Source organism: Setaria italica, chromosome VIII (genome assembly GCF_000263155.2).
Source record: "Setaria italica strain Yugu1 chromosome VIII, Setaria_italica_v2.0, whole genome shotgun sequence".
In the NCBI taxonomy this organism is placed as follows: domain Eukaryota; kingdom Viridiplantae; phylum Streptophyta; class Magnoliopsida; order Poales; family Poaceae; genus Setaria; species Setaria italica.
Window position 1 is genome coordinate 21478549 of NC_028457.1, and position 13633 is coordinate 21492181.

The 13633-nt window shown below is 45.1% G+C and overlaps 3 protein-coding genes across 4 annotated transcripts; 1 reads left to right on the plus strand and 2 right to left on the minus strand.

The window, feature by feature from the left end:
* Window positions 1-998: 998 nt before the first annotated feature.
* LOC101760495 (serine hydroxymethyltransferase 4) lies at window positions 999-4862 on the plus strand. The gene is made up of 4 exons (XM_004979181.4): window positions 999-1837; window positions 2719-3109; window positions 3190-3291; window positions 4289-4862. The coding sequence occupies exons 1-4, from the start codon at window positions 1160-1162 to the stop codon at window positions 4531-4533; spliced, it is 1416 nt and encodes a 471-aa protein (XP_004979238.1). The 5' UTR covers window positions 999-1159; the 3' UTR covers window positions 4534-4862.
* A 1497-nt stretch (window positions 4863-6359) lies between these two features.
* On the minus strand, window positions 6360-6695 carry LOC101760914 (rapid alkalinization factor 23). Its single transcript, XM_012848185.1, has one exon. The coding sequence runs from the start codon at window positions 6693-6695 to the stop codon at window positions 6360-6362; it is 336 nt and encodes a 111-aa protein (XP_012703639.1).
* Window positions 6696-6802: 107 nt separating this feature from the next.
* Window positions 6803-10808, minus strand: LOC101761319 (UV-B-induced protein At3g17800, chloroplastic). 2 transcript variants are annotated; one of them, XM_012848581.3, is made up of 4 exons: window positions 10563-10808; window positions 9223-9497; window positions 7566-8383; window positions 6803-6941 (listed from the first exon to the last, which is right to left on the minus strand). In XM_012848581.3, the coding sequence occupies exons 1-3, from the start codon at window positions 10686-10688 to the stop codon at window positions 7603-7605; spliced, it is 1182 nt and encodes a 393-aa protein (XP_012704035.1). In that variant the 5' UTR covers window positions 10689-10808; the 3' UTR covers window positions 6803-6941; window positions 7566-7602. The 2 variants fall into 2 exon arrangements, with proteins under 2 accessions (XP_012704035.1, XP_004979240.1); XM_004979183.2 differs by lacking the exon at window positions 6803-6941 and having other exon boundaries at window positions 7440-8383.
* Between the last annotated feature and the right edge of the window lie 2825 nt (window positions 10809-13633).

A 13633-nucleotide genomic window follows, 5' to 3' on the forward strand; every position in this document is an offset into this window, starting at 1 on the left:
CCTCTCTAGGTGACATCTCGATCCTTTTAGCCTAACATATGGGACCCAGCACTACGCCACGCAAAACCATTCTCGTTTTGCCTAACATATGGGACCCAGCACTACGCCACGCAAAACCATTCTCATTTTTTCACAGAAGGGATGAAACTCAGACTATGACAGTACATGAGTATCGTTAAAAGGACTTTGTCTTTCCAAAACCATATCTCAGCATATCTCTCTCCATTCTCCCACCACGGGGCTCCTATCTATAGAACGAAAGATGGATAAGCTTATGATCTTCTAGCCCACGAAGGCCCAGGTACTTCTTCCCCTGAACCTCCGGCGGTCGACGCTGCCCTCCACTGCTGCCCCTGCACTGCCCCATCGCGCCACCTCCCCTCGCAGCAGCTCGCACCTCAGCTAGCACCGCATCTGCCCCTCCGTGCTCTCCCCTCCCCTTCCTCCACCTGCGGTAGCCATCTTATCGCTCTAACTCTCCCTGTCGCTAACCGAGACAAATCGTCACCTCCGCTGCCAATCCTACCCTACCGGATGTCTCCCGTCACCACCGTGGTGCCAGCCGACCGCCCCAAGCACCTTTCTAAGCCGGTGAACAACGAGAACCCCAACCCCAGCCCCAAAATCCTAATCCCTCGAGTTCTCACCGACGTGAGCAAGGACGGTGGCGGCACACATGGCACGCTTAAGTCGCAGAGCGCTAGGGTTAGGGTGAGGGTGAGGTGGGGAAGAAGAAGCCAATCCAACGACCCACGATGGATGCACGAATCTCAAATATTAAAAAATAATTTCATTTTTTTCTTCCGGAAGATGGATAGGATTCCGCTCCCACCCCAGCCCGGTCCATCACGACCCAGCCCGACCCAACAACCCACGTCTCGCAGCCACACCAAACCCCAGTACCCCCACCGCGCGCGCCACCAGGTCCAGCACCACCGCAGGCATTCCGTCGAGCATCTCGCTCGCACTCGCACCCACTCCCACCACCACCAACCTCCCGCATGTGTGTACACGCGCCCTCCTCCCGTCCACCACCGCTATATATCCCCGAACCCCATCCTCCCTCCACCGCTCCCCACTCCGTCCTACCTTCCTCGGCCTCCGCCCTCGTTCTCTCCCAGCCGCCACCGTACCCGTCTCTCCCTCCCCCGCCGCCGCCATGGACCCCGTCGCCACATGGGGTCTGACCCCGCTCGCCGGCGCCGACCCGGAGATCTACGACCTCCTCGAGCGCGAGAAGCGGCGCCAGCGTCGCGGCATCGAGCTCATCGCCTCTGAGAACTTCACCTCCTTCGCCGTCATGGAGGCGCTCGGCTCCGCGCTCACCAACAAGTACTCCGAGGGCATGCCCGGCGCCCGCTACTACGGCGGCAACGACGTCATCGACGAGATCGAGAACCTCTGCCGCTCCCGCGCGCTCGCCGCCTTCCGCCTCGACCCGGCCTCCTGGGGCGTCAACGTGCAGCCCTACTCGGGCTCCCCCGCCAACTTCGCCGCCTACACTGCCCTGCTCAACCCGCACGACCGGATCATGGGCCTCGACCTCCCCTCCGGCGGACACCTCACCCACGGGTACTACACCTCCGGCGGGAAGAAGATCTCCGCCACCTCGATCTACTTCGAGAGTCTGCCGTACAAGGTGAGCGCCACCACCGGCTACATCGACTACGAGAAGCTCGAGGAGAAGGCCCTCGACTTCCGCCCCAAGCTCATCATCTGCGGTGGCAGCGCGTACCCGAGGGACTGGGACTACGCCAGGCTCAGAGCCGTCGCTGACAAGGTCGGGGCGCTGCTGCTCTGCGACATGGCGCACATCAGTGGGCTCGTTGCCGCGCAGGTATAATAATCGTGATGAATTGTTCTCGATTAGCTAGTTGCTTTCATGAAATTTCATCTCGCATTCCCGTTGAAATGGCAATTAGTTGGATCTGAAAGATGTGGTAGTTTGGATTCTACTTGGGATCTAATCGTCCACTGATTTTTAGGATTTTTTATGTGGACGCATGCTGTCTGTCGTTTTGTGCCTTGTCTTGTTTCATATAAATAGTAAAAATGTGGCTTGTAATCGTCGAAATTGAAATTTTGCCTGCTTTAGTTTGTCTGATGAATGTATTCCTTTGATGGTGATAGATCTGATATTCCGTCTATTTTGTTTGGGTGTATTCTTAATGGATGTGGTCCTGCTTAGTGGAAGTGCGCTCAGATACTAACTGAACCAATTGAAACTATTGCTGGAGTCAGTCAAAAGATTGTGATAATTTATTAGAGAACTGTTACATAGTTGTGCTTGTGCAAATCACATAGGGCGTCCTTGTGCACATTACTGGCATGCTAATCAAATGTGTGCTCATACATGTGCATATGTTTTAAGTATTTTCATGCCTTTTGGTCTACTTTTTTTATGCAATAATCATGCATATATAGGTAATGCAAAGTGAATCTCACAGACAATCTGCTATATTATGAGGCACACAAATTTCTAACTCGTTGTACCAGAGGGCTCTTTTCTTTTTGTATAGACTAGCTAATGCACTATTCGAGGGCCAGTGGGCCATAATACTTCTTTGATGTCTTGAAGTTGATATTATTTGTTAGTCCTTTGATATCATTTTTCTTTGAATTCTTGAAGAGGTCCAAAGAGATTATTCACTATGAATATTTAGTTAGTTGAATAATCTGTTTCTATAAAATCTCATTATTTGCCTTCCTCCATTTCAGGAAGCTGCGAATCCTTTTGAGTATTGTGATGTGGTTACCACTACCACACACAAGTCTCTCCGTGGGCCAAGGGCTGGCATGATCTTCTACAGGAAAGGCCCTAAGCCCCCCAAGAAGGGCCAGCCTGAGGGTGCTGTGTATGACTATGAAGACAAGATCAACTTTGCGGTGTTCCCATCTCTACAAGGTGGTCCTCACAACCACCAGATTGCTGCACTTGCTGTTGCTCTGCAGCAAACTATGACACCAGGCTTCAAGGCCTATGCAAAGCAAGTGAAAGCGAATGCTGTTGCCATTGGAAACTATCTCATGAGCAAGGGCTACAAGATGGTGACGGATGGAACTGAGAACCACCTTGTTCTCTGGGATCTCCGCCCTCTTGGCTTAACTGGTATGCAAATTAGCAATCTAATTGCACTTCGTTTTCTAGAGGATGTCATAACTTGTTCTAATGTTGGCTTATGTCTGCAGGAAACAAGGTTGAAAAGCTCTGTGACCTTTGCCACATTACATTGAACAAGAATGCTGTCTTTGGTGACAGCAGTGCATTGTCTCCGGGTGGTGTCCGCATTGGTCAGTATCATTATAATTATTCGTACTTCTGTTATGGTGCAACCCTCAAGCCTCAATAAATTATTACAGCATTGTTATTCATAAAATTTTGGTAGCCCCTCTTCTTAATGAAAAGGTAATATGATTAAAGTTTTTTTAGGTGTGTTTGACCCTAGTGTGCCCATAGTTGGCAAGCCAAAATTTGGCTACTTTGACTAACTTTGTCCACCATTTTGGTTGGGTGCCAAAATTTGGGTATGCAACAGTCTCATTTGGCTGCCTAGTTCATTTTTTTGGCCAATAGGCCAAAATCTTGGCCACCAGATTGATGGCCCTGATTCTGGCTTGCCAATGATTTGTCCTCCCCATTCCCCATAGTAAATTTGTTCATAAACCAAACAGCTCCAAAATGATTTAGGAAAGTGGTATACTTATATTTTTGGACAGATGCCTGATTTACATGCCTTCTTAAATTCTGCATTGCAAGTGTATTGTACTGGACCATTGTACACTGGTAACCGTTGTCCAAAATCCATATGGAGTGTTTGGTACTTGTGCCTTTGCTTGGTCCTTGTTCCATGTGAAGGGTGACTATACTCACCTATGAACCATTCAATCTCTTTAATTATTTCAACTATGTTAATAGTTTTGGTTCCATTTCACTTGACTCGCTGTCACATTTTTCTACACAGAAGTGCTGTACTCTAGCAAATGTTAATGAGTTGGTCATTAGAGATACAAACATCGCTTTGTTTGTGTCATAACCTCCAGGGCTTACATATGTGATCCAAGACTTGTGCTTGGCACTTAAAATCCTGTATCGTCCTACAGAGCTTTACCCTGAAAATGATGTTAACACTTAACACAGCTAAGAACTCTACTGCGAAAGAATGTCAGACAATAAAATATACCGCACCCCATTCTTTCGTGTAGAACATTGGTTCATGCATACATGATGCTACAACTTTACTGGAATGCTTAAACGATATTTCTCATGTACTGTGGGTATGGTTTTCAGGTGCCCCGGCAATGACCTCGAGGGGTCTGGTGGAGAAAGACTTTGAGCAGATTGGCGAGTTCCTCCACCGGGCGGTGACCATCTGCCTGAACATCCAGAAGGAGCATGGCAAGCTCCTCAAGGACTTCAACAAGGGCCTGGTGAACAACAAGGACATCGAGAACCTCAAGGCTGAGGTGGAGAAGTTTGCTGACTCCTTCGACATGCCTGGGTTCACGCTTGAGAGCATGAAGTACAAGGAGTAATGCCTCCTGTGTGGCTAGGCAAGGCCCTCCTGTACTGATGTCATTCTTCGCCACGGCGCAGGGTGCCATGGCACCGTGCTGCCACGCCTCGTGATGATGACGATTCCTTATGGATTTTGTCTACCCCTTAAGCAGGATAGGCTCATAAGCGCCACCTGCATCTCTGGTTTGGTCACCTTCCTCGTTTTTCCGGGTTTTCTGTTTCTAGGAGTTGGTTCGCTGGGAATCACATGGGAATGTGAGTCAGGTGTTTGCCAATAATAATTTGGTGGTCTCTGCCTTCCCTTGCTCTCGTCTTGCTAAATTCTTTTTGGTAGTTCATGGGTGAATTGCTTCATACAAAAGTTTCTGGAAATCTTTGCCCTGGAGGCTTGCACAGAGCTTAACCCAAAAGATGACGTAAAAGAGAACACTGGTAATGAAGTGAGGTATAACAAAACAATGTGGAAAATATTTGACGCGCTTTTGTTGCTGCGTTCGATGCTACTATGATTGCACCTGGCTCTGGGTGTGTAAGTTTGAGCATGGCACGTTCGGCGTGCCATACGCCGGTGGCGTCTCTGCTAGTACCTAGTGCTCGGCAGCTTAATTGAACCGCGATCTCTATCGCGCGGTTGGTGCAGGGTGGCGTCCACCGGACGGGAGCCCATAACGGCGATGGGTCGGTGCTCGGCTGCTCGCTGAAGCATTTCTGGACTCCGGAGCCGTCCACGGATCCGGGGATGAGGGAATCGTGACCAGGGATGACAACCAGAGGCTCAGTGCCTCAGTGGAGCGGGCGTCTGTGATCAGAGTGCAGAACAAATAAGCAAAAAAGAAAACAAACCTTTAGACTGAAACACTACACTCTCTATGACACATGCTAAAACTTGCGGTGATCGGCGAGCCAGTGCGAACATGAATTTGAAGCAGCAGCTATTTGCAAACAAGGTTCTTCTTTGGCGAGAACTGGCCAGTGTCGGCATGCACGAGAATATGTACCTATAGCTGACCTATATTTCGCGGTACAGGCTGCAGACAATACAGTCAATTTCTTGTCAGGGACCTGGACCCAATTGGGCGTGATCTCTGGCAGTTCGAAAAAAAAAGAATTAAAAGAAAACCTGCAGCTTGTCGGTGCATCCATGTGAGCTCTGAATGAAGAAGCAATGGATGGCTGGATAAATGCAGCGTAGCATTTTCAGTCCCAGCTATGCTGAATGCCAGCAAGGCGCTGACAATTTCCTGAGGTGGTTCATTCAACACAGCACATTGGGAAAGTGAAGTCTTGCTTTTAATTAATCAACGCTGAAATTTTGGAAACTTTTTTAGAAGACAGTTAAGCTTCTTATCTGTATGAAAGAAAGAACACTGACATGAGTTGCATATTCTCATAATCTCTTTACGAAACTGTGACATGAGCGGTAAAACGAGGGGAGAAAATTAGCTGCATATTCTCAAACAGATTAGTAGCTTTGTCTTCCTTTTTCTAGTTTACAATCTATAGCATTGTTCATCATCATCATGCAGTGGTACTTGATGAAATTGCCACTGGCTCTTCCGTGTAGCCCCAATCGAATTATATTACACAGTTACATAAACACACACTTTCACCTCCACAGTAAGAGCAAAAGATTTGAGGTGAGGATGAATCTAACGGCATCCTCAATCATGAAACGCATCCATTAATCCTTCCATACCACACTTGCTAATATTCCAGCAAAGGAGGAAGGACCAACAAAAAGAAAACAGAGAGAAAACAGAAAAGATTACACATAATTAGCAACACATCGCAGTTGCCGGAGCCCTCCCTCCCCTTGCTGCCTTGCAAGCAAGAGTTTGTCCATCTAGGGGCCTGCGTCCCTGCACCTGGTGATGCTCTCGCAGCCCCGGGTGTAGGGGTTGGCGGTGGTGGAGACCCTGCAGTTGTAGTACGGCACACCGGTCCTGGAGCACGGCACCACGTCGCCCCTCAGCGCGTCGTAGCTAATGTATCGCCGGCCGCCGGTCGCCTCCCACAGCAGCCGCCGGTGCGCCTCCGAGTCCATCTCCATCTCCGCCGCATCCATGCCCAGGCCGACGCAGTGGCCTCCCCTGCCATGGAGGGCGAGCACCAGCATCAGCAGGAGCGACGCGGTCGCCCATGCCCTGGAGAGCGATATCAGCTTGGTGGTTGCCGGCATTGTGGGAGAGACTGACTGAGATCTCTCTCTCTCTTTCTTGTTCAGAGTGTCATGAAGATCTTCTCTCTCTCTCTCTCTCTCTCTCTCTCTCTCTCCCTTGTCCTGGATCTTTGCTGTTTTCTTGGAGGGCTGCTGGGCTTTCTCTCTCCCTTGTCCTGTGAGGAGGGACTGAGGGAGGTTATGGAGGAGGGTGGCCTTAAATGCAGTCCCGAATAGCCAGTTGTATGCAACTGCCGCTGTGTCCTCCTGGAAGTATCAAAAGGGAAGAGGATGAGGTTTCCTATGTTTACAGTGGGATAAAGATCAAGAACTTACAAATGCATGGGACAAAAGATCAAGAAATGCTTGGGACAATAATTTCTCTAGTGCAATTATTCATGTAACATTATTCTTGTAAAGTTTCATCTAGAACATCAGGTTATGTATTTTTTTGCTGGAACATTTAATCCAAGTAGAGGTTCTTCATCTGACTTTGCGATAGACAACTGATGAATTCGCCCCCTGTGATCAGGGGCCATCATGAGTTTATTGGCAGCTCATGTGGTCACGAGATGTCAAGTTGCCTGCCTGGCTGCAGGCCTGCAGCAAACTTTGGATGACTGATAGTCCTGGTTATGGCTAGGCATGCAGCAGTTCAGGATGTTCACTACCTAGCCCTGTGAAATCATGTCAGGTGTCCTCAATGTCAACAGGTTTATACTTTTGAAATCTAAACACCATGGAGATTTATGCATGTGAAGCAACTGGAAAAATAGAGGGAATAACTATAGATCAAAACTTCGTACTAGTGTTGATAGATGAAGATATATATACATGTACAAAAAAGCTAGCCATATGTACAAGGTTCCAGGAAAAACTTCTGCAACTCACATCTACAAAGCTGCAGGAGCTTTCTGCAACATTTTTTTCAGTTATCTGACAACTTATAAATCTCATCCACATAATCTTCGACATCCCAAAGGAAGGAACCAAATGCAATGGCTTCAAGCAGTAATCTTTTTAGGGAAGACGGGTCGAGTATAACAGCTTCATCATTCTCTTGGGTGACTTCCATGTTCTCTCCAAAAAGAGCCCAGCTGTGCCTCTCGATGAGATTAGCAGCTTCACAAGAGCGTATCTTTGCACAAAGCTGCAAGGTCTTAGGGTCAAATCCCATCATGTAACCCTTCAAGTCATGCGGGTTGACAACTGAACTTGGTTTCGAAGAAGATGACACCTCCCCAGAGCCTCCAACAGCTTCTTCCTGCTCTTGTTTATTTGTAAATTGAGCATTCAGAAATTGAATTGGAGGAGGAAGTTCTTCTGAGCGAGTGAGAGTCAGCTCCAAATGATGCCTGATGCTGACAGATTTCAGGAAGTATCCATACATTATTGATGCCGAATATATCCGACCAAATTGCAGTCTTTTAATGCGAAGTGTTGAACGATTGATCTTGGGACCATTTCTATGCACCCATCTGATGATGCTGGTCAGGTGTTCCCTAATTAGTTCTAGTACCTCAGGTCCATGAATGGACTCAAGATCTGTCTCCCTCGGTGGCCATAACTGCAATCTTCGGTTGCTGATGAGCTTCGACAAGTTTGGTACCATCGGAACTTCAATCTTGAAAAACTTATAAACAATCAGCATGTACATAATGTCCTCAATAGCTGTTTGACACTCTTGCTCCTTCAGTTCAGCAATCCTCCTATTTGTCAGGGTTCCAACAAATCAGTTAGTTATCCAAAATAAAATACAAGAAAAAAAAGGCATCAGAACCACCAATTTATTAAATACACTAGCATGCGGTTTTCACGATCTGTAGCGTTTGCCAGATTAGGGACAGCTTGATATGATCCTCAATGAATATCTCAAGCTAGATTTCATGGATTTTTGCAATGATACACTTGAACATATAATACACATAACATCAGGTATGCCCCAATCATATATCCACAGTCCACACTCTTCGTTTTGTCTGTTATTCAAGATACTTGATAAGTCCAAAATTCTATAACTTTTCTCGAATATGCAGGAGAGCTGCATATCATTGCATTAAGAGAGGGGGAGTTAGGCCAAAATAGCCATAAATTCTATAACTCAATCACATAAAAGACAACTAGGCAACAAGTTTAAGCCTGATCCAGTTTCCTCGTCACTGAACTTCCAGTAACATGATCTTGATATAAATATGAGTCTCAGTTGCAACATACAGAACCCAGATGCTATATCCTTGTGTTGCCCAACCTCCATTTTAAGCATTTGCTTAATTTATCTGAGTAGTTGCTAATAATGTTTACTGTTTGTCAAAAGACAAGTAGCATACAGATGGAGGGTTTATCTAACAACTGTTCTAGATAAGTGAATAAGCAATACAAAGATAAAGTACCCATTCAAATGGAAGTGTTTACAAGTCTACAAAAGAACATCATTCTTTATTCTCAAAATGACCATCGGCAGTATTCATAGAATGATACCGAAAAAGAAAGATAGCTCCTCAGGTACATGTTTCCTATGTTTAAATTAAATCAGAAAGTATGAACCAACCTGTGAAGGCAGTCCTCTTTAGAACCAATACTGTGTTCCCAGCGGTTCAAGGTGTCTTCTCTTTGGTTAGATAATTCTTGAAGTTGCTTTGCTGCTGCAGCTAGAAAAATGTGTGGAAGGTTCTTTAACAGACCACACAAGAAACTCCCTTCCCATGTTTCGGGCTCAAGTGGTGCATCCACACTTTCAAATTCCGAATCATCAGGCATTGCACCAGCTACTGTACTCAATAACTTCTTAGATGCAAATTTGGATCTCCAATTCAACATATTGCCCTGCATTTTAAAGTTGTTGAGGCATTTCATGTTACTCCATGCACATTAAACAGTCAAAGTTGCAGGTTCCAAATAGAATGGCTCAACCGAAACTACTGTGGAAGACATAAAACAGTTTAAAGTTTACGTATTAGTATGTCCACGTTATGATAAGATCTAATTTGTATTTCAAATCAATTCTCAACGATACAATGAAATGTTCCGGGGATTACAGTTTCCCATAAACATGCATGCTATATCTGTTCTTAGAGCAATTCTATCATTTAACCACACACACACAAATAAAGTCCTGATTACGCTTCAGTCGAAAGAATTTCATATTCACTGCATAAATCAGGTGAAGAGTTTCTTGGTGTTTCAGATGGCTTAGTTTAGAGAAAAACTTTTATTTAGGCAATACTAGAGTATCGGCTTATTTGGGAAAAGGTTGTAAATAGGCACTGGATGTCTGAGCATTTGATGCCTGGAGCTTGGTGCACGAACTCATAAGTAATCCTGTCATTGCATACAGATGTCCCAGACTTTTAGCAATTCAATTGTCTTGAGGAAACGACTTAGACACAACTAAAGGCCAGTAAGTTATCATCGAATCCAACTTGAAGAACATTAATTTTAATGCCTAACCGAAGAGCATATAATTTGAACAGGTAATCCCATGTAAACCGTTAAGTCTACGAACCAATCTATCTAAAAAAACAAAAAAAATTGTTTATCAACCAGCTGCATTTCCAAATGGAGTGGAGTAACTACGATATGCAAGATAATATCTAAAGATACCTAAATTCAATATATCTCTATCTCAAGAAAAAAAAATCAAGTAATGCTCTCCTGCTTGGCTAAATTAAACCCTACTGTGAAAAAAATTCCAGGCTCAAGAACCCCTAATACGTACCAACTACCAAACGCACCAAGCACACAAACAATCCGAAAACAGCGTTCCTAAGCCCCAAGATAGCAACAGCCCCTCCTGACCATACACGAATTCACTAAAACCACTTCCAATTTCAGCGCCTACATAAGCTGTAAAAGAACAGGGGAAATAAGAACAAAGGCGAGTTCAAGAACCTGCAGTTGCCAGCAGGGGTAGTAGCGGAACGCCGCCGCTGACACGCGACATGCGCCTCGCCGGACCGCCGGCCGGAGGTCAGCGGACGCTACGGCGGTGGCGGCGCGTGGGCGGAGGGCGGCCATGCCGGGGGGATGGGGCGAGCAGGTGGTGGGCAGGTGAGGAGGGGTAGGAGTTGGATAACGCCGGGGGGAGTCAGCGCGGCGCTGTGCGGGGTTGCGCTCGCGTCAAACCACGAGCGGCTGCCGTGCTCCGCGCGTGTGGTGACTGGTGAGCGGCGGAGTGGGGTTGGGGCACGTGGCGGTGGGTGCTTGGCTGCCGCACGATGAAGGAAATCTAACATCGTGGGATTTATATTTTCTTTTCAGTGAATTTATTAAAAATGTCAGATATTTTAGGGAAATACGGAGTAGATGACGACGCAATGAAAACGATTGCCAAGAGCGTTCGTTCAATTGGGTGCGAAGTTTAATTTTAGTGTGGGTCCTAGTCTCCTAGATGGAAATTGGATTTTGCTTCAAGCGCTGATTGTTTTCCATATTTTTTGGTCACCTTTGTGGCCTTGTGGCCTTTACTCACGGTCCACGGATGATTAATATGAATATCTCCATCCGGTACGTTCCTCTTCCTTGACTTTACATCGGCGGCTACATGTGTGAATTGATAATATGCTTTACGCTAATTTATCTTTTTCTCTTATTTAGCATTGGGGCTCCTTGTCATGTGTGATGTCAGAAATGTGCATTGCATACAACTGTGTACGTGCACGTATTAATGTGCTTATTACCTGGTATCCGTACTGAACTTTAAAGCACAGCATATACGACCGTTGTGTTTCTGATATTTTCCAGACCAATTCTGCACGTTTACCTGTCATTAATTGATCCACTATAACAGTTTCCTTCAGAAAAAAAAATCAGTTATGATTTGCACATAATCTATGCACCAGGCAATATATTAGCAAACCTGGGGTGATTTCTAGTACCAGTAGATCCTCTTTATTTTCTATCTGTGTTTTATATTTTTTTACTGTTATGGATATATTAGCAAATCAGTTCTGATTTTTACCGTGTTCGTTGGAGTTTTATGCTCTGTTCATGTTTGAGGACTGAAGAAGGGTGTTTTCGGTTTGAGCTCCTCCAAACCCTACTTCTTCACCTTAGGCTAAATTTAGCACCCAAGTATTTGGAATAACAAGCAACATTAATGCATAATTACTCCCTCATATTTGTGATGAACCTAAGAACAGTTTCAACCCGCAGCTTGCAACGGAATAATCAACACACAATATACAAGTGACACAACAATTTACGTGGAAAACCTCCTCCAAACAAGAGGAGTAAAAACTACAGGGCAACCAGCCCACTCCCAATCTCTTCCATTGTATTTCAATAATGGATACAATGAGTCTTCTTTAGAACATCTAGAGGTACATCTAGGCAGCACCAACACCAACAAGGCATTGCAATCTTGATACAACAGCAATAGCAACGACACCAAAGCAAGATTACAACAAGAGGTAACACTTTCTAGCTTTGCTAAAAATAGACTCTATCCCCTTCAGAGTTGTGCTCACACCAAGAAAACCATAGATCCAAATGCCCTCAAATTGGTAAAACTGAAGTTCAACAAGTCCTCCATGATCTAACAAAATTTCAGCTAAATCAGAACCCGTTTGACCCCTCAGATTATACTTCTACCAAAACTGCGCACTGTTGAATCTGCTGCTAATAGAGCTGACGAACCCCCCTCAAATCTGATGTTCCACTAACTAAATCCTCGAACCAACCATATAGATAAGAGAGCTATAAGTGTGGATCAAGCTGACCAAAGGCACCAATCCAACTCCATTTGGACCTCCAATCACGAGCTTGACGATGGTTGCATATGACACACCATCTAGACAACAAGCTTCTTCTCCTCTTTTCTCTCTTGTCTCTCCATTGTTGTTCTATGGGCTGAATGTGGCTGCCGCTCCCTTGACTCTTCAGCACCTCTCTCGCACACCTGAGCAAGGTACATAAGAGGCTAGGGTTTGCCTCAAGCACATCTCCACCATCCATCAAGGTGGCAATCAACGACTCATATGCTGCAAGCCATATTGGACTCTTGTGTTTATTATTTCTTCATGTGGAGGGACATTTAGCCCAACACCAAGGTCAATCTCATTGGGCGCAAAGGCTTCCTCAATAGAATATGACATGCACGCATGCCGTGCACTACTTCTACTTGAGAGGTGATATCGCAGACGATGTGTAGGTAGCCACTGCTTCTAGCCCGACCCTCATTTCCAACCAAAATAATCACTACCATGTCTGAGAACCAAAACCTAACTCGAGAAGTTGGAAGACCGATTGGCATGATCAAAATGGCTACTTCTTAAAAATTAGTTTTGCATGCGTTGTTATTAAAATTTATATTAATAAAAAGGTAAAATTAAGAAGAAAAACTCAAGAGTAAGCCATTGATGCTTATGATGATAGGGTGGAGGTAGAGGCATTCAATTCATTTGGTATTTGTAGTGAAGTGATTAGACTATATGGTAAGGATCAGAAAAATCTAGCTATATACCAGTGTATTGGTAAATGGATCTGGCTTTGTTGGAAAGTATTGGATTTGGATTGGTCATTCATTGTAACCTTTGTGATACATGAAAATAACGTGAGTCTAGGAATACTAGGAATAACGACATGGATGAGATGCTTTCACTATTTGCACCGTAGGACATTAGAAGTGAAGTAGAACAAAGAAGTTAGGAAGGAGATAGTACAATGACACATCAAGCACAAAGCACTCATGATTGTCAAAAGCTGTTCTATGGTATCGAATTAGTTAATTAAACTTGATGAGGACATCACCTGCTCGAATACAACCACATTAGCAACTTTTGATTCAAAGGTGAAGCAATTCTTTGTCATGATTATATTTGATACATTTGATGAATTGATGCTGCACCATGATGTGTGTTCATTGTCATTTTCAGATATACATACATGGATAAAAAAAGAGTGTTAAACACACATGGAAGGCATGGAAGACCAAAGAAGTTGATTGGGGACCAAGTCCAATA

Excerpts from the sequence above, each read along its gene's own strand:
- LOC101760495 (XM_004979181.4), top strand. The coding sequence starts at position 1,160 with ATGGACCCCGTCGCCACATGGGGTCTGACCCCGCTCGCCGGCGCCGAC. Across the intron at positions 3,110-3,189 it reads CCGCCCTCTTGGCTTAACTG|GAAACAAGGTTGAAAAGCTC; the intron begins GTATGCAAATTA and ends TTATGTCTGCAG. Across the intron at positions 3,292-4,288 it reads TCCGGGTGGTGTCCGCATTG|GTGCCCCGGCAATGACCTCG; the intron begins GTCAGTATCATT and ends TATGGTTTTCAG.
- LOC101760914 (XM_012848185.1), bottom strand. The coding sequence starts at position 6,695 with ATGCCGGCAACCACCAAGCTGATATCGCTCTCCAGGGCATGGGCGACC.
- LOC101761319 (XM_012848581.3), bottom strand. The coding sequence starts at position 10,688 with ATGGCCGCCCTCCGCCCACGCGCCGCCACCGCCGTAGCGTCCGCTGAC. Across the intron at positions 9,498-10,562 it reads ACCCCTGCTGGCAACTGCAG|GGCAATATGTTGAATTGGAG; the intron begins GTTCTTGAACTC and ends TTTAAAATGCAG. Across the intron at positions 8,384-9,222 it reads AAAGAGGACTGCCTTCACAG|GAGGATTGCTGAACTGAAGG; the intron begins GTTGGTTCATAC and ends CCTGACAAATAG.